The sequence below is a fragment of the Bos mutus genome, chromosome 9 (assembly GCF_027580195.1).
Source record: "Bos mutus isolate GX-2022 chromosome 9, NWIPB_WYAK_1.1, whole genome shotgun sequence".
In the NCBI taxonomy this organism is placed as follows: Eukaryota; Metazoa; Chordata; class Mammalia; order Artiodactyla; family Bovidae; genus Bos; species Bos mutus.
Window position 1 is genome coordinate 21,564,238 of NC_091625.1, and position 19,416 is coordinate 21,583,653.

The window sequence follows — 19,416 nt, forward strand, 5'->3', positions numbered from 1 at the left end:
CTGTATATTAGGGTGGTGAAATTTTCATTCCCTGCTCATTTTAGTCTCCATATTTAAAAATATCTACATAATGGTTTGTAGTTACAGTTAGTGTTCCCTTGCCTTAACGCTCTAAGGTAATATAAATTCTTCCTGCTGTTCTACAGAAAAAGACTTGCCTATAACTCAACTCTCTTCAATCCACTTCCTTTTCTTCAAAACTTGTAGATACAATTTTTATGATGTGTGTGAATAAAACACATTTTATTTCCATTCCTTCATATGCTCTCCTAACACTTAAGTATGCTGCTGCTAAGTCACTTCAGTCATATCCGACTCTGTGAGACCCCATAGACAGAAACCCATCAGGCCCCTATCCCTAGGATTCTCCAGGCAAGAACCCTGGAGTGGGTTGCCATTTCCTTCTCCAAGGCATGAAAGCGAAAAGTGAAAGTGAAGTCGCTCAGTCGTGTCCCACTTAGCGACCCCATGGACTGCAGCCTACCAGGCTCCTCCGTCCACGGGATTTTCCAGGCAAGAGTACTGGAGTGGGATGCCATTGCCTTCTCCAACACTTAAGTGTGGTAGACATTAAAAAATTAAACTCACTATGCATTACTGTTTCTACAAATAGATTCACTTCCCTAGAAATAGCAAAGAAGGATCAGTCTTCATTTTTCAGTAAACACTTTATTTGAGAATAGTTTTATGTTTAAAGAAAAATTGTGAAGAGAGTACAGAGAATTTCCATATACCCTAAATCCACTTTCCCCACCAGTAATGTCCTACAGTAGCATGGGACATTTGTCATTAACTAATGAACTGAGATGGAAATATTATTTCAATAACACGGCACTTTATTCAGATTCCCTGAGATTTTACCTCACGTCATTTTCTTTCCCAGATCCCATCCAAGACACCAGAGGACAATCAGTTGTCATGTCTCCTTAGGCTCCTCTTCCCTGTAGCAGTTTTCAGATTTTTCTATGTTTTGATGATTTAAGGAATACTAGTCTGATACTTTATAGTATACCCCTCAATTCAAATTTGTCACAATTAGACATTACAGCTTTGGAGAGGAAGATTGTGGAGGTAAAGTACCATTTTCACCATCTCATAACCAAAGGTGTTTGTTATCGTCATGATTTATCACTAATGATGGGGACCATGATCACCCGGCTTAGAAGGTCTGTCCGGTCTCTCCAGTGGTAAAAGTATTCTTTATTCACTTTTTTCCATACAATGCACTTTAGAAATAAGTCATCGCACCCAGCTCATGCTTAACAGGCTGGGAGTTAAGCTCTACCTCCTGGAGTAAGCAGTATCTACACGGATTATTTGGAATTCTGCATGGGAAATTTATTTTTTTTGCTTCCATTTATTTATGTAACCATCTATTTCTATCCATGTGGTGGACTCACAGACATTTTATATTTTAGGTTAGAATCAAATACTACTATTTTTTTTTTTTTTTTTTTGCTCAAATTGTTCTAGTTATGGCCATTGGAGTTCACTCAGATGGCCCCTGTGTCCTTTTGACATGCCCTTCATCCCTGTTTTTTGTTGTTGCTGTTAGCACACCTTTTTTTAGCACATCTTATCTTTCTGAAACAAGATGTTCCAGATTCCTCCGAAGTATTCCCTGTCCCAGCCCTTGATCCAGCCATTTGTCAAAGGAGACCTGGTTCCTTTTTTGGGAGCACAGCACTAGAAATCAAGACCTGGGTGTTGCTGGGTGAAAGCCATTGTCAATTTAAATCATTTTTCTCCCCCTCTCCCACTTGACTGTATTTGCTATTAGACTGCAGGACATTCATATTTTTATTTTAAACTTAGTTCTAAGAAGGAAATTACGGCTTAATTTCTGAGGTATTTAATGATTTTAACAGTTATATTCTACTTAATATTCTAAAACTATGATTTTGATTTCCTTGTTTTTGCTTTCTGGGTATTAATTTTTTGTCTTTTTTCTTCTCAAAGAAACTATTGCATGGAAGTTAAGATTATTCCCAAAGAAGAGTGCGTTACTTCTCTCCAGGCTTAGCTAGGTGCAGTCTGGTAGTTCAACTAGAAATAGTAGGGTATACCTAAGGCTACCCTTTAAGTAGGAGCTTAATATATACTGTCCTTATTCAACCCTTGCTTAAAAAGGAGTCTTGTGATGACCACAGACATGCAAGGGATGGTTGTAAAAAAAATGAAGAGGTTGCAACAAAGGAAGAAGAGAATGACACACAAATACCACTACCAAACCCAATAACCACCTAGTATTTTTATAATGCGTATGTGAGGGAAACTGGCTTTGAATACCAGGAATGGCTCTTTCTTAGATACAGTGTCAAGCATGCATTCTGTCCAACATCAGAACTTTCAATGGTTTTATAAACCACAAGGATGTCCTATATTAGCTGAGGCTTACCAAACTCTCATACTACTAGTAGTGAGAAAGTCTCCAAAGAAACACATAGAAAAAATAAATGGCTGCTCCCTGGCAATCTGAACAGGTGAGATTACATGAAATGCTTGTCAAAGAGCAATGTCTTTGCACTCGGTACATGCACACAAATAAAGCACAAATTAGATCCTATGATCACTCTTCCTTCCAATTAGTGACTTTCAAAAGGTCCTCCCTTCCTCCCAAGGTGAACACTCTGAGTAACACTATAGAGCCTTAGATGACACACATAAAACCGGTGATGACCTCATCACAGCACTTGGGCTACTCCCGAGAACCAAAGCCCCCTCAGGGCTACAGCAGCCCTACAGTCCAGAATCAGGAGCCTCTACTGATCCTGGAAGACAGCTCTGCCTGCGGCACTTAACACGGCTAAGCTCATAACCAGATTCAAAATGTCAGTACTCATTATCTAGATTCTAATGGAGCTGACCGAGCCAGTCAAGAGTTGGGCTGGCTGTAAGCTGGGCATTTTAGTGACTTGTACTCCAATCAGAAGTTGATAAAGGTGGGTCTTCTCCAAACACTGCCCCATCTTTTCTCACGGACACAGCTGGACTCGGAGGATATGGTCTTTAGACAGCACAGACACGGAAGACAACACACAAATCAATAGAAAAAAATAACTTCTTTTTATTTACAAAAAAAAAAAATCCAAATATTGGATGCTGTAAACAAAATTCACAATCTGTTCCCTCTAGCGTTGATTCAAACATGTCAGTTTTTAAAGAGTCCATTCTCCATCAACTCCTTTTCTGCCTGTGACACAGTCTAAAGTGAAAGTATTCCAAAAGAGTGACCCCAGAAGCAGCTTGCTGCAAACAGGACGTCTCGGAGCAGGTGATGGTTGTAGAGAGGTCGAAGAGACAGCCAGCGGGCAGAGACTCCTCTATTCTGCAAGGATTTGCAGCCATTCTCACCAAGTTACTTGCCATCTTCCAACTCTGTACTTTGACCATGTACTTTGTTAGCAAGCCATTATTATGACAAAATATTACATAGAGATTCTTTCTTAGCACTAAAAAGGCTATGCTATGAGAGATCATAAAGAAAGATTATATTCAAACAGGTACTATATATGAAATTACTTTTTTTGGCTTTTGGCGTCATCTAACACATGTTGTCTTCAAACAACAAAAAAGCTTATTTCTGAACTGCTGACAGCTTTTAACATAATACATTTCATTTACAAAATAGTTCACAATATTTATTTGGCAAGCATTGCACTGAAAACAACTTTACACGCAGTAAGGCAACCTACAATAAGCAAACAGAAAGGGGTGGCAAAAACGAACAGTATGTTCACTCTTCTTGGCGTTTCCTCCTTGGCTTGGCTTACAGACCTTCCATCCTTGCAATGCTGGAGCCTCATTAAAACAGTCCACCCAATACCAAGAGTGAGCAAATATTTGATCCTGTTTCTGGAAAGGAAAAGTCCATCTTGATGTAAGACATCTTGAGGCAATGAGACTTTACTGCAAACAAAGTCAACTTGTTAAAAGGGCACTGTCACGGGTGAAGTGTTCCCTGATGTGCCAGGCTGGACAGGTGAGAAGAACCTCCAGCAGAGGAAAAAAAAAAAACAAAAAACTTCTTCCTGCTTTAAAGTAACAGCGCACTCGACCAGATAAACACAAAGGTAAGCAAATCACAGACACTAATCAGGAGTTGAGAGCTGTCCTTTCTTCTAACCTATGACACATGGCTCTCTCTCACCAGACATTCAAATGTTTAGGCCACACATCCACAAAGATAGACATATATTCCACCGTTTGTTCAACTACATATGCACAAGACTATAGTACATACAAAAGGGAAATAAATTATATCAATCAAAGTAAATGCCGAAGGTTGTCTTGAGTACAGCCTGTTCTAACTGAAAGCCAGGTGCTGGCATTTCCAACTATGCTACCAGCCCTGGAGTAAGCAAGAAAAGAACATAAATATCAGAAAACAAATGAAAAGTGTATTTTTCAAAGAAGGCCCCTCCATACAAGAATCTGTGCCATAAAATAACAGCGGATCGTTGCTCTGGCAGAGCCGGAGACCTCCAGATTCTTTGTGAAATAGTGGACGACTCATCCATCAAGAGTTAGGATAAGAAGGAACAAGGCAGATGCCCAGACGCTCCTCCTCCATTCCCGAGTGTTCCCTTAGCTTTAATCTTAGGGAATGTCCAAACAGGTAAGGAGGATGGAGCTCTGGGTTTCTGACCATTTAGTATCAGGCTTAATCTGCAAATGGAACATTTCCTGGGAATTAGCAATGAATTTCTCAAAACCCAGGGCTGGAGTGAGCGAGTCGGAGCCAGCATGGGAGAAGAAAAAGTTCCCTACAAAACAGCGAGTGGCAGTGCAGTAGCTGTTACAGCTGGGACAGAGTTCACAGGGAGGCTACTCCAGCAAACCCATCAAGTTCCGGTTAAGGCTTCAAAGAAAGATGCGCAAGAAAGGTAGTTGGATGGATTAAACTAACAATGAGCATCTGAGGGATGCCCAGATAACAAACAGATTACACTGCCAATAGGATGATGCTATTTTCTTCCCCAATCCTTCTCTAATGGATGACAACAATCAGTTGATTCTTCAGAGGGCTGCACATAGTAAGCAGTCATCCACTAGGGTTGGTAAGGGATGATGTGGCTGCCTCACAAGACAAGAGGGAAGGTTTTCGGATGTTAAGTTTTGTTTTCAACAAATGCATTTTCAGAGACCAGTGTCCAAAGAAATTAAAGGCTGGGAGAAGGGATGGGTTCAAGATTAGCTGTCACTGAACTGAAATAGTAACGCCAGTTCATTTCACAAAGGTGTAACTGGTCTCTTGAGACAGAAAATAAAGTTGGAACTGATTCGATGCAAAGTGAGTGAATTTGAAGTACAGTACTAAATATTTAAATGCAGTGTGACAACCAGATCGAAGATGTTTCATGTTGGCATGAATTTATAAAATTTTATATATAATATATATCTCATATATAAATTTTAAGCAATTGTGCAAATACTCTTTAAAAAGGGTCATTTCACATTTACTAAACTCTAGTGGTCCTGGAATGCATAATGCACTCATTTAAAAATTCATTTAAATATTAATAAGTAGTGTTCAGATCACCAGAAATTCTTTTGAGCAGTCAGGGATTTAAACAGACTATCACTGATCCATGATCCACCGGATTATACATCATGGAGGTATTGCAAGTATTACAAAAACTAAAAGGGTTCAAACTGTCAAAATGGCAGTTCAGTATAAAAAAAAGAGTGCTCTGCCAAACAAATATTCTCCCATTTGTGGAATTCTATGGCTCACAAAATAAAAAGAAAACAAAAACAAAAACACTCACTAAAAAGGTATAATCTCTGCTCAATCTATCAAATATATTAATTGTTTTCCTCCTTCATTCACTTTAAGTTTTTTAGATGTGGGATTTAATTCATCACTGCAATATGCCCACGTCTCAGGTCATCCTGTTGAAAACATAAAAGCACACAGTATTTAAACATTTCCTATTTGCTACATTATTCTAGACCATAGTCAATGAACTGTGTGTATATACACATATCACAAATATGTATATATATACACATAATATACACACACATACACATGTACCTAGGATAACATCACACCAACAATGTTAACTTTATACAAGTATTTGTCAAGAAAAAAATAGGGCATCTCCTCCACCATTCACAAGCTTATGTGTTGTTTTATTTTCTTCTTGAGTCCCTGATAAAATAAGTCATTAAACCATAAAATTTTTCCACTTCAAATTTTCAGAAGGCAACAGGCACTTTGATGTATATTGGTGTGTAACAAATATAGTAACTCTTTATATATTCTACTATCTCTCTTCTACTTGGGTATTTTTATCCGGTAAATCTTTGGTCCTTGAGCATACTTTCTTTGCTACAGCTGTTTTTGCTTGCATTTTCACATTTTAAAAAATGTGAGCTATGCACGCAGCTGGAAATAATGGATTGTGTCATCATAAGTTCTGCTGTTTGTTATGAGAACTGCACCAACCTACTACTGTTCACTTGGAGCAAGCCATTTCTATTAGCGCAATGGGAGAGTTCCACAGATAGTATTCACTACAAACCTCAGCAATCCCAATGTTGGTGTACCCCTTCTTTCTGTACCATTGTTACTATCTGAACTCCTGAATTGATAATTAAGTTGGAGGGAGACCTTTTTTTAATCTCTGTATATTCCCTTTCATGAATTCCATCTTATAAGAAACTATCCACTTGTCTTTTTTTCCTATGGCAAAGCTATGGGAGCAGGTACTGCAAACCCATATTGTCATCAAGCTTTTTTTTTCCTCTGTCTCTAGTTATTTTAGGAGAACCTGGTTGCTTTTAATGACAGGTCTCTTTTGTTTCAGGAAAGAATCCAATTGGGTAGGAGAATCAGGCGGGAGGGTTGGTAGTGGTAGGTGGGTTATTTTGAGATCGTGCCCCCATACCTATGAAAAGATCCACAAAGCTTTGCCAAGTTTAAAACCAGGAGCAGATCATCATTGCACAAAACATATCCCTAATAAGGGCTGGATCACTCAACCTTTTTCTTTTTATTTTTCTTTTCTCTCTCTCTTTCTCTTTTTTTTCCTATCTTGTCTGAAATGGCTTCCCCACAGGACATTTTTAAATGATTCTTAATTGCAGGGTAGCCAAGTGGAGTATGTCTGTTGCTGGCATGTGAACACTGGCTGGACCTGTGCAATGTAGTAATTGCTAAAGTTGGCATCTGCTACATAGGGGGCCGGCTGGTAATAGCAAGTGACATTGGCCACGTTAGGGATGACATTCTGGTCAGCTAGCACCCGGATAGCCAGCATTGTGATCAGGTTTAAAGTCTGTCTTCTTTCGTGTCCCATCAGACACACGGTACTCTCATTCACCACTCCATGAAGGGTCATGAGATAGTCATACTTGCGGTCTTCCAAGCCCACGAAGTGGTTCTGCAAATAGGACTCCAGTTTTCTCTGCTGCTCTCCAATGTCTGAGAAGTCGATGAAAAACCTGGAACACATATACCTCTGAAGGGTCTTGATTTCATCAGAGGCGGGCCTAAAGCCCCTCACTAAGAGGTTGCAGTACTTTAACAGGCCTCCCCCTCTGATTTCCTCCGGGTTCCTCGTGGCAATGATCTTGTTACAAAGGTGATCAAAGGCTTCATGGAAATCGCCATAGACGCTCTCCCCGATTATTGTGGGGTGAAACGTTTCAGTCATCGGGTTCTCTGAACACTCGTAAAAGAGGAGAAGAGAGTCTAATTTGATTTGAAAAGAATCTACACTAAATTCAAACTGCCTCCGGAGGGAATCCACAAATTTCAGTTCCACATTTTTGCCACTGTTGTTTGACAGGGATATAAGACTCCATCGGTCAGAGTCATTGCACACTTTAACCATTTTCTGCACATAAGCTTCCTACAATTTAAAAGACAAAACAAGAAGATGAGCAAACCTAGAAAAAAATAATAAATACATCCTCATCACAGCTGAGAATTATTTTGCTCCTCCCCTTTTGTTTTGTCAAGTTTCAGCAAAACACTACCTACAGGTTTAAACATTAAACAGTCTTCTGAAAACAACAACAACAAAAAATACATTTAACGAGTGGTTCTGCTGTCTGGGGAAGAGACTAGAAGTAATAGTTTGAGGCTTTTGGCAGACATAGCACAGTACTAAGCGGTTCTGTTGTCATGTCTGACTTTTGAAATGTTATTTTTTGAGAATGCTCTTACAGGTACAAGATTCACACAATATAGCTGCAATATTCAAAAGACAGAAGGGCCTACAGTAAAAAGTCAGTCTGCCTCTCATCCTGTCCCTAGTCACCTAGTTTCCCCTCCACCCGCCAGGCAACTGATAGGATCAGTATCTTGTGGGTCCCCGCAGGGATTCTGTAGCTAAAATCAAATATGAACTAAATTAAGACATTCTGGGAGGCTGGTTCCTCAGATCATTTTGACGCGCTTTGAGCCAAAGTGGGGAGGAGGGGACCCATTATATCCCGAACCCAACAACCAACCAGGAGAAAAGCCGTATTTAATCTTAATGCCTGGAGTCAGCAGAAAGCAGCTAGGAAATTAGTCACTTTTTCCAACACAATAATAAGCCCATTGACTCGCCTCTGCTGCAGGCTGCAGGAGACTCAAACATCCAATGAATAAAAAAAAAAAAAAAAAAGATGGACAACATTTCACTCTTCTACTTATCAGAATGTACGAATGTACTCCGGACAGGACTCAAGCAAGGAAAGCCAAGAGTTAAAAAATAAGGAGAAGGAAGAGAGGGCAGGGCAGATGAGGAAGCAGAAGGCGCGGGGCGCTGAAGCAGCAAGTCAACGAAAACACTCAGACACAAGTCCACGCACCTTCGTGAACTCAGAAAAAAAATAAGATAACTGAAAAGCAAAATTAGCCAGGGCGCGCACACGGGTCCAGGTGGCCGACCCGAACCCCGGGTGTCAGCCGTGCAGCACTCGCGCCCGGCCCGCCGCGGGGGCCCCGGGCCCCTCTGGGGTGGCGGGGGTGGGGGGAGGTGATTTACCTTGAGCGTGAGTGGTGTGATCTTCTCCTTGTTCACCCCTTCGGGTAAGAAGTCCAACAGGCAGTCCAGCACGACGTCCTTCACAGTCTGAAACTCCTCTTCCCCACGCAGGTCGGCGCAGAAGATCAGGTCCAGGTCTTTGTAGCCCAGGCCGCTGTCCTGGTGCAGGACGTGGCTGGCGGCCGAGCCGTTGAGGCGCACGTCGCGGACGCCGATGCGCTTCTCGGCCAGCCGCCGCCGCACCACCTTCACGATCAGGCTGGGCTGCAGTTCGAGCGTGGGGAAGTTGCCGCGCCCGTGGATCGGGATGGTCTCGCTCAGGATGCCGTCCAGCCGCTGCACTTGCTCCCAGTTCAGCACGTTGCAGTGCGCGGTGGGGCTCTCGCAGTATTCCAAGCAGTGCCCGGCAAACCCGCCGCCGCCGCCGCCGCCGCAGTCGCCGCCGCTCAGATCGCCGCCCAGGGGGATGTAGGGGCCGCCGGCCAGCTCGTCCTCGGCCATGGCAAAGTACTCTTCGCCTTCCGCCATGAAGTGCCCGCCGAACGCCACTTGGCCCTGGTCGGTCCTAAGAGAGAACGGGGGAGTGGGGGAAGGAGCGCGCTGAGGACGCTGAGAAGCGGCCGGGCGGACGGGGGAGGGGGGGGCCGCGAAGGCAGGAACGCGCCCCCTTTCTCCGCTTGAATCCCCCCGCCTCGCCTAGGGGGACACCCCAGAGACGCTCCCTCCCCAGGCCCCCGCGGTTCCCCAGCCGCGCGCCGCGCCCCGCAAGAGCAGCCCCGCACCAAAAGTATCTCTGATGCATCTGGAAAAGCGCAAGCGGGAGTCCCGTCTGTGTCACCTGGAGGCGGCCGCCCCTTCTAGGAGCGCGGCGAGCGAGGAACTGCGAGACAACTCTTCGCGAGCAGCGAGTGCGCTCCCAGCCGCGGCGAGCGACTCGAGTCCTTCCTAGACCCCCGCCGCCCGCGCCGGCCACTCCCGCCCCTCGCCCCCGCCCGCGCCGCCTGAGTCGCGGTGGTCCCGGAGGTGGCGGCTCCTGCTGCCGCCGCCGCCGCCGCACACGTTCCTGTCTCTGGAGCTTTAGCAGTTGTGCGGGAGAAACGGCCTCAGTACTTTTTTTATACGAGGTCCTCTGGGCGCTTCCGGGGCCCTGCGCCGCACGAATCGCCACACCCTCCTCATCTGCATAGGGCACCGCCCCCGCCCGCCCGCCCCGCTGCCCGAGCCCCGCGGAGCTGAAAGGCTGCGGCGGCCGGTCCCGGAGCGCGAGGCCGGCGGCGGTTGTGAGTGTGCACTCGTGTGCTTGTACTTATATTTGACGTATGGATTTCCCCCACACACACACAAAGCCCCTCTTTTTATTTTTTATTTTTTCCCCTCCAACGAAGAAAGGTTTCCGATGCCTCAAGAGTTCTAAGTCGCCCGCACAACCAGAGCCCGGCGAAATTCGCGCAACTGCAGAAACTTCCCAAACATAAAATTCTCGCCTTTTCTGGCGCGTCATTATGGCATGTGGACGGGGCTCCAGAGGTTCTTTCAACTCCCCCAACCCCCGACCATCGTTTTATTAGACAATGTGTGGTGTCAAGCTAGACCATTTACTCCGTTAATAAACCCGGCCTCGGCGAGAACTAAGGCGCCCACTTCCCCTTGCCGGTCAGGCGGCGCGCGCGAGGGGAAGGGCGAGCTCCCCCGGGTTTCGATTCTCCAGACCTCAGGCGGCGCGGGGAGCTCGGCGTGAGCCCGCGGAGCGCGGGGGCGGGGCCGAGCGTGCGCCCGTCTCCCGCGCGCGCGAGCGGGCCGGGGGCGCGGCGTGGGGCTAGCGCGCGTCTCCGAGCGGGCGCCCCGGCGGGCCTGACAGCCGGAAGGGCGCGCCGCCAGCGGCTGAGGACCCGGCGGGCCCGGAGTGCGGCGCGCGGGGAGCGCGCGGCCGCCCGGTCGCGCGAAGGGCTGCCGAGCCGGGCCGGACGCTCCGGCGGCGCGTTCTCTCGCCGAGACCTGAGGCGGAGAAGCGCGTTCGTTCCCGGGGCGCATAAGGTTTTCCTTTTTCAAGTGAGTGTGCTAATGTCGGTGTGAAACGAGCTGGTGTTTCACGACCCGCGAAAAGTACGAGTTTAAAGGACACAAACGTTCCTCTCGCAGCCCCTCAACTTCAGTCGCCTCAACGGCGCGAAAGGAGCGTGGTGTTATCTCCGTGCGCCCTCGCGCTCACACGCGCCCCCCGCCCAGCCCACCCCGGTCTTTGCTGGAAAGCGCCCCCCTCTTCGGACTGTCAATTCTGGCTGCTCGATGCCTCTTTTCAAACTTAAAAGAGTAACTTTCCTTCTCGTGGAGGCTGCGGGCTCCTGGGGTGGGGGGCGCCTGGGAAGCTTGGAAATCCCCGCCTGTGGCCCCGCACGACCCCGGCCGCCCTGCCTGCGAGGGAACACGACACCCCCCTCCGAACAGGGGGAGCCCCGGCCTCGTCACCGAAGCTGAGTGCCTTGAGGGGGGTGCTGGAGAGTTAGGGGGGACGGTCACCCGCCGAGCCTCCAGCTGCGTGGCAACGCCGCCCCCTGCCGGTGCCCTGCGGCGCTGCTCTCAAAGCGGAGGAACCAGCGGGACCGCAGACGGAAGCCATTACTCCTCAGCGCCGGCCTCGCGAGGTGCGGGAGTCCCGGAAGGGACCGCGGAACAACCAACCACACGATTCTCACGGGCCCATCGCTTCCCCAGATGCACACTCATGGATCTAGTCACCTGTGCATAACTGCGCGTGTGTTGTGAGAAAGGTGTGATTTGACATAGAGCAGTGATGGACTTGGACTTCCCTGGTGGCACAGTGGATAAGAATCCGCCTGCCGATTCAGGAGACATGAGAGACGCGGGTTCCATCCCTGGGTCGGGAAGATCCCCTGGAGGAGGGCGTGAAAACTCACTCCAGCACTCTTGCCTGGAGAACCCCATGGACAGAGGAGCCTGGTGGGCTACAATCCACGGGGTCAGAAACAGCCGGACACGACTGAAGCGACATAGTACACACACACACAATGGTGGACTAACTGGGACCAGCGGAGCTGGGGGAGACGAGAGGAGCGGCGTCCTTTTGATCGGATCTTGAAAAGTGGACTTGCCTTGGTAGTTGGGAAAGGAGAAAAGCACTGCCAGCAAAAGGGAAGAATGTAAGAGAATTGGAGTTTGAGCAAGGCCTTATAGACCGCCACTGTAAGAAATGAGATTGGTGGTACATCTCGATACAAACCAGATTGGTTCTAGGAACTTCCTGAGAACCTCCGGGCAATACTCTCCTTAGCTCTTTACACTTAACACCTCGTTTAATCTTCACTTGAGAAGATATCCTCTATCACAGGGATTTGGAAACAAGAATTGTGAGGTATAGATTTGCCCAAATTTCATAGCTAATCAGTGGTGAGTTCAGGCCTCGAAACCAACCCATTTCTCTGCTGCTGCTGCTAAGTCGCTTCAGTCTGTCTGACTCTGTGCAACCCTATAGACAGCAGCCCACCAGGCTCCTTTGTCCATGGGATTTTCCATGTCCCTGGGATTCTCCAAGTAAGAACACTGGAGTGGGTTGCCATTTCCTTCTCCAATACATGAAAGTGAAAAGTGAAAGTGCAGTCGCTCAGTCGTGTCTGACTCTTAGCGACCCCATGGACTGCAGCCTACCAGGCTCCTCTGTCCATGGGATTTTCCAGGCAAGAGTACTGGAATGGGGGGCCATTGCCTTCTCCACTCATTTCTCTGGGGAGTGCTATTTAGCCATAGTTTTCAGAAATAGGATATATGTAGTCTACCAGTACCCCCTGGTACTTTGAACCTCTGGATTTGAACGAAAAAGAAAAGGCCTTTTCTATAATGAAACACATGTTCAAGGCTAGTATGAATTCTGGCCCTGAAAACAAAAGCAATGGAGTAGATTAGGTAGTAGGTGAAAATGAAAGTTAGTCACTCAGTCACGTCTGACTGCAACACCATGTACTATAGCCTGCCAGGCTCCTCTGTCCATGGAATTCTCCACTCAAGACTACTGGAGTGGGTAGTCATTCCCTTCTCCAGGGGATCTTCTGGACCCAGGGCTCGAACCTGGGTCTCCGGCATTGCAGGTGGATTCTTTACTGTCTGAGCCAGCTGAGAAGCCCAGTATTGGGTACACTGCACTAAAAAAAAAAAAAAAATAGGTTTAGCCCCACTGCCATTATTTTATACTTTAACCCTTCTCTCAAAAAAAGTGGGGAAGAAAAAAGAAAGCATTAGAGTCTCTCAGCCCTTGGCTACCTGGGCTTCAGGAAATCTTAAAGATTTTGGCCTGTGGGGCTAAAGGAATCTACATTTTGGCAAGTTGTCCATGTGATTCCTAACACAAGGGCCCAGTCTCAATTTACACCAGGCTGACAAGGGATACTGCAGCCTGGTTCTCTAGGTGGGCACCTTCTCCCTGGCAGAGGCTGCTCTTTTCTGCCTGGCTGCTCTCATGTCCTTTCCCAAGAGTGGAGAGCATGGCTGAGAGGCAGAGGTGGAGCCTGAGGCCAGCTGCCAGAGAGCCTGCAGTGCATTAGATCCTATGCTGGAGAAGGGTGAGTCCCAGGGGCAGTGGGGCAAGATGCCTTCTCCCAAGTCTCCAGGACTTTGTGGCTGACACTTCCCTGACCCTCTAACAAAGTGTTAGGCCTCCGCATCTGGGTTCTCCCTTGCTAGCACCCTTCCTAATCCCAATAATCCAGACCTGCCACCTCCTGCGCTATTACATCTAGGATCTCTTACTTTTGGCAACACTGCATAGTATTTGACTGGATTCATATGGGCCTGATTCATAGTGGCCACTTTATACATATTGTTGAATGAAAGTGTCTGTTGTTCGTTGTTCTTTGTCCCTCTTCTCCCTGTCTTCAAACTGAGATAATATTTACATTCTGGAAAAGAAACGGTTCATCCTTACATGAAATTGCAAATTTTGCAATTGCAAGTATTTCTTTTTCCCTAGAAACCAAACTAATTATCAAATGAGAAAGTCCCCACTCTCCAAACATGTTCATTGCCAAGATCACCTCTCAAGACAGTTACCCTTGGATTAAATTTAGGTGCAGAGTTGCCATATACATGTCTGTATACTAGGCTTTAAACAGGCTTTAATTTCTGTAGCTTTTTGGTAAATAATTTACTTTTTCTCATCTTAAAGGGGAGAAAGATCTATGGCAATATAATGCTATATGTCTGTATCTGTAGTTCTTAAAGGAAAGCTAAAAAAAGAAACACTTATGGCTAGTTAACCTGGATTTAAAAGTGACAGTCTATCTGGACTTAGCAAAATAAAAAGTTCCATTTTGGCCTGGAGAGTACTTAATGTTACTGAGTTGGTTATAATGTGCCAGACACTATGCTCAGTATCTTATAGACACCATTTCTTTTAAACTTTCTCCACATATCAGAGCTCTACATATCACATCCCCGTTTTCCAGATGGGAGAGATGAGGCAGAGGAAGGTTAAGGAACTGACAGAAGTGGCAGAGCCTCAGTTCACAGCCACTCCTGTGGCTGCTCTCTGCAGCTTTTCCTCTGGGAGCCTTCCTTCCCCCTGTCATTTCATTTTCCTTTTAAGCTTAAAACTGAACTGGAACTGTACTCTACTCCTACTTTCTTTCCAAATTCTATGTTCAGATTGTATAGAACATCGAAGACCAAGGTGTTTTGTCCTGAAACAGCTGCTGAGGTCAGAATGCACCTGGCTGGGTGGATGAGAGTATCTTCGTCAGTCAGAAAGGCCTGCCTCCCTGAATGGGGGGTCCAGAAAGTTAGCAGCCTTCCAAAGAGGCTTTGAGAAAACCACACACACACACACACATAGAAACAGGGTGGGGAGGGTCACAGTCTGCCCCAATTTCACTTAGTCTCGCTACCCTTCCCATTTTGCTTTGTCTGCTTCCTGTCTTTTCAGGAATGTTTTCAGAAGATAAGCAGCAAATAAATATGCAATGATTCCCCCACGCTCACATCCAAACGTTGCTTAGAACACAGCAGTGAGGCCTGGTTCCTCTCTCTCCCCAGATTTTTGTCTTGCTCTTCATCTTTTCACACCAGCTCTCTCTACCCTCTCCAAGGATTATCCACCTTCCCCTGCCCCTGCCCTTTGCACCAAAAGTGACAGAACCCTGCAGAAATATCTTGTCCCCTCACCCCCACCCTGCGCCAGAGCAGTGGGATGTAAAGATTTTGGGGCCACTCCCCACACCCTTGCCGTTTACCACCTTCCTAGGGCAGAGTGGTTCCTGAGGCCATGGAGGACAGACAGGCATCCTTCTCCAGCCATGTCCGCACAGAAGTCCGCATTGCAGGGCAAACGAGAGCTTTCTGTCATCCAGTAATTATTAGTAGAACAGCAGCCAGTCAAAGGGCTTCATGTAAAAATTAAAACTCCTGGGAAATTAGTCAATACATTACCTGTTTCCCCAGGGAATGCTGCTTGTGAAATGACTCTCCTCATGTTTCTTCAGGGAAACAAAGGTTTATTTAAGGCCTATCAAAGGCCAGAGACATCCTAAATCATATAGCTTCTAGTCTTGAGAATAACAGCCCAGCATCTTACTACCTATATGGTTGTTAGCAATCAACAGATTAACTTCTATAGTTTAAACTTTTCAACACTTTTTTCCTGTTTTATTTCATTTTATCTTCAAAATTATTCTGGCCGATGTGCAGTGCAAGAAATTCTAAGTGATTTTTCGCAGGTTTACATCTCTAATTCTGAAAAAGTTAAAGTAAGACTCAGTTGCTTTCAGTCATGGACCAGCATCCCTTTCTCGGGACCACATGGTTTAATCTTTCATACATTCAAATATCTGTGAGTGTATTTCAGTGATCAGTAACAAATTGTTCAGTTTGAAGGGAACCTCTAGCCACAAAGAGCGTTTTTTGTATGGACTACATTCTCACCTGTGAACATCTTACAAAAACTGTTGAGCATCTCCTAAGTGTCATTTCCTAAGGTTATATTTAAGAGTATTTATTTGACGTATATGACCACGTAAAAACAGTTCTTTGCATAGGCAGAGATCACTGAGCTTTGGAAATTCAATATGCAAGCAACACAGTCCTATGTCATCAATCTTAAAATCAAACTCAATGCAGATCATCCTTTAATAGAGTTCTTCATCAGAAAGACAAGCCAGTATTTTCTTGTGCTACTATCAGTGCTGATTATGCCAGAAGTTCTTCCTGTTTTGACATCTTGGTGAAACGCTTGCTGTTTCAATGTTGCAAGTCCCATGGACCAGACTGTTTTCTTTTCTCCAAACAAAAGAGACATTCAAAAGTCACATTCATTTGGCAAAATGTAAACTAGAAATACACGTGTATTTTCAAAACCTACCAAATATGAATAAGTAAACTGCTTTTCCCCCAAAGTCATATTTATATTGCAAGTTTTTCCTTCTGCAAGTTTGTACTAGAAGAATGTTTAACTTCTCTGAAGAAAATGTGGATGTTTACCTGTGGTGCTTATAAAGCTTTGAGAAAGGTACAAGGCGGGAATATAATGAATTATATACTAATTCATTATGTAATGAATATAATGAATTCATTATATTCTATTTCTAATTCATTATATAATGAATATAATGAATTATATTCTAATTCATTATATAATGAATTATTTTCTAAAAGGAATTTGGCCAAAATATTCATGTATCTTGTGAAAAGAGAGAGAGAGGAAAAAAAAAAGAAAACTGTCTTCTGTGGGTATATCAGCTCATTCTGATATATTTTTAGCCAACTCTTACTTTGTACATATGTATTGACATATTGCTCACTGATCATTAATTTATATGACCTTTCAACATTTTGGACATAATTAAACATGGTGTATATCCATTTTACCAGCACCATTTTGATATGCCAAATTCAGAAATTGTGTAATTACCATGTGAATTTATAGCAGCTACAAAAAGTATATTTGCTCACATGCTTAGACCATACACTGATTCAGTAATGCATATACCTCCTTGTTTAAAAGAATTTTTTAAACATTTCTACCATAACTTTCTTTGTTAAAATCTTTTCCTCTTAATTTCCTTCCTTACCTCAAAATTATCTGCTGCAAAGAAAGAAATAAACAGTACAATTAAATAGATAGCCAATGGGGAATTTGCTGTATGATTCAGGGAACTCAAACGGGTTCTGTATCAACCTAGAGGGGTGGAATGGGGAGGGAAATAAAATAGTACAATTAATGCTATCCTGATGTTTGGGAGAAATTACTATGGAAAATTGTAAGCAACCAAAAAGCACATTTCTGAGTTTTAGAAAGTCTGAGAAACTGAACACAACAGATAGTAATACAACAAATAATATTTAAAATGAAGGTTTTTTCCCCGAAAGCTACTAGGGTGATGAACATTGTTATAGACAGGCTTCTTAAAAACTGTTCAAACCAGACTCCAGGAAGATAAATTTCACCACCTTGAAAATGCTGGCTCCTTAAGTAAAATGTGAATGGGAAAACTAGCTGCAGACTCTAAGCACTAAGACATTTGGATATATTTTAGCAATATGGAATAAAAGATTCAAGTTTAACTTTCTTAAAAAAAAAAACAAAAGAATCATTACTTGAGATAGTATAGGGGCTAGAAAATAAGAGCTATCAAAGTTATTACTATTTGAACCATGGAAGTTTCTGACTGGAGATCGATTTCTGAGAAGCCACAGCTCCAGCCAGAGTCCTGGACATTAAAAGGGAGTTCATGCTAACACATAATTAAGTACCCACAGTTTAGATAAGATATCTCCAAAGGGCAATTGAACTGCCCTCCAGGTTTTGAAATTTGTAGTTACTCAGTAAGGTCATTGTTTGCATAAAAGAAGTGACATTCTTTTTTTTTTTTTTTTAATTTATTTTAGGCAATGGCACCCTACTCCAGTACTCTTGCCTAGAAAATCCCATGGACAGAGGAGCCTGGTAGGCTGCAGTCCATGGGGTCGAGAAGAGTCGGATACGACTGAGCGGCTTCACTTTCACTTTTCACTTTCCTGCATTGGAGAAGGAAATGGCAACCCACTCCAGTGTTCTTGCCTGGAGAATCCCAGGGACGGGGGAGCCTGGTGGGCTGCCGTCTCTGGGGTCGCACAGAGTCGGACATGACTGAAGCGACTTAACAGCAGCATTTTAACTGGAGGCTAATTACTTTACAATATTGTGGTGGTTTTTGCCATACATTCACATGAATCAGCCATGGGTGTACATGTGTTCTTCCTATCAGAAAGTCATTTTACAGTATTAAAACAGAAAAAAAATAATGGCACCTGAGATAATTTGTCCCACAACCACTCCCTAGTTTCCATTAAGATTCTGAAGTTATTTATTTTGCCCTCCATTGGCACTAATTTGGCAACCTTACTCTCTCCATCTACTCAATGTGCGATCTCTGTGAGCAGTAATTCAACATACTTGCACTGACCAGAAATATGTGACTTTGCTGTGTGTTAAAAATAGATTCCCCTTGTGAGCACTTGTGACTTGTCTAGTTTACTCTAGTTTCCGACTCCTGACATGTCTTGGAACATTACCTCTGTCCTTCATTGGATTACAGGACCTATTGAGAAAATCAGCAGTCACGGGCGTGTACATGACACAGGCACTTTGAACTCTGGAGCAACGGATACTCCTGCAAGGTTAGTCCATTTCATGACCAAAGTAACACATCTATATTTTTAGTTCATTGTTTAAAAAATAAAATGAATAATCATAAAAATATAAGAATAGTCATATTTCATTTTAAACTTTCCTGTAACATTATAATTCTGTATTATTGTACACTGCAGTGTTTTCTATTTTGTATGTTATAACCCTAGAAGAAGTGAGATGCCTTTTAAATGCCTTTTAAATATTTCTGACATGAAAAATAATTACCCTTTGCATATTGGGTATGTCATTATTTTGAGTCACACCTTCTTCATAAATCAAAGAAATTGAATTATCATGACTAATTCTTAATCCACTTTGTGTCTAAAGATAGCAAACATTTGGAACAAAAAATTGAAAAACAAGCTAATTATTTAGATATTTTATCTACATGATATTAAACAGCCAGATGTCTGGTTAAACTTCTTGTGTTTAATAGAGCACAATGGAAATTTTAGTTGTCTTCTAAATTTAATTAACGATCAATTTGATCAAAACATTTACTCTGGAACTTGCATTATTGATTTTGAATGCCTGTATTGATCAAATTAACCAGAGGCTTTGCAAAATGCACTTTAAGCTGCAGTAAAACCTGGGTAGTCTGAGCCTTCGTCTCCTCTTAAATCCCCGTGCAGTGAGCAATCCCTGGATTTCAAGTGTGTGTGTGTGTGTGTGTGTGTATGTGTGTTGCAGAGGGGGTTTGGTAACAATAGCACAGCGGGATGTGAACCTGTGGGTATACACATGTACTTGTATCTTCCC

The 19,416-nt window shown here is 44.2% G+C and overlaps 1 protein-coding gene and 1 long non-coding RNA gene across 3 annotated transcripts in view; one reads left to right on the plus strand and one right to left on the minus strand.

The window, feature by feature from the left end:
- Positions 1 to 3,045: 3,045 nt before the first annotated feature.
- Positions 3,046 to 10,075, minus strand: TENT5A (terminal nucleotidyltransferase 5A). 2 transcript variants are annotated; one of them, XM_070376239.1, is made up of 3 exons: positions 9,770 to 10,075; positions 8,988 to 9,552; positions 3,046 to 7,862 (listed from the first exon to the last, which is right to left on the minus strand). In XM_070376239.1, the coding sequence occupies exons 1-3, from the start codon at positions 9,787 to 9,789 to the stop codon at positions 7,086 to 7,088; spliced, it is 1,362 nt and encodes a 453-aa protein (XP_070232340.1). In that variant the 5' UTR covers positions 9,790 to 10,075; the 3' UTR covers positions 3,046 to 7,085. The 2 variants fall into 2 exon arrangements, with proteins under 2 accessions (XP_070232340.1, XP_070232339.1); XM_070376238.1 differs by having other exon boundaries at positions 9,826 to 9,966.
- Positions 10,076 to 18,562: 8,487 nt separating this feature from the next.
- LOC138989200 (uncharacterized) overlaps positions 18,563 to 19,416 on the plus strand; it is a 63,507-nt gene continuing 62,653 nt past the window's right edge. Inside the window, exon 1 of the long non-coding RNA XR_011465453.1 lies at positions 18,563 to 18,644. This is a non-coding gene — a long non-coding RNA (uncharacterized lncRNA). The remainder of the gene's footprint in view (positions 18,645 to 19,416) is intronic.

What these genes read in the sequence shown, in the direction of transcription:
- TENT5A (XM_070376239.1), bottom strand. Translation starts at nt 9,789, where the DNA reads ATGCATCAGAGATACTTTTG. An exon ending in ATGCATCAGAGATACTTTTG is followed by an intron (nt 9,553 to 9,769) that starts GTGCGGGGCTGC and finishes GTTCTCTCTTAG; the next exon opens with GACCGACCAGGGCCAAGTGG. An exon ending in TCACACCACTCACGCTCAAG is followed by an intron (nt 7,863 to 8,987) that starts GTAAATCACCTC and finishes TTTAAATTGTAG; the next exon opens with GAAGCTTATGTGCAGAAAAT.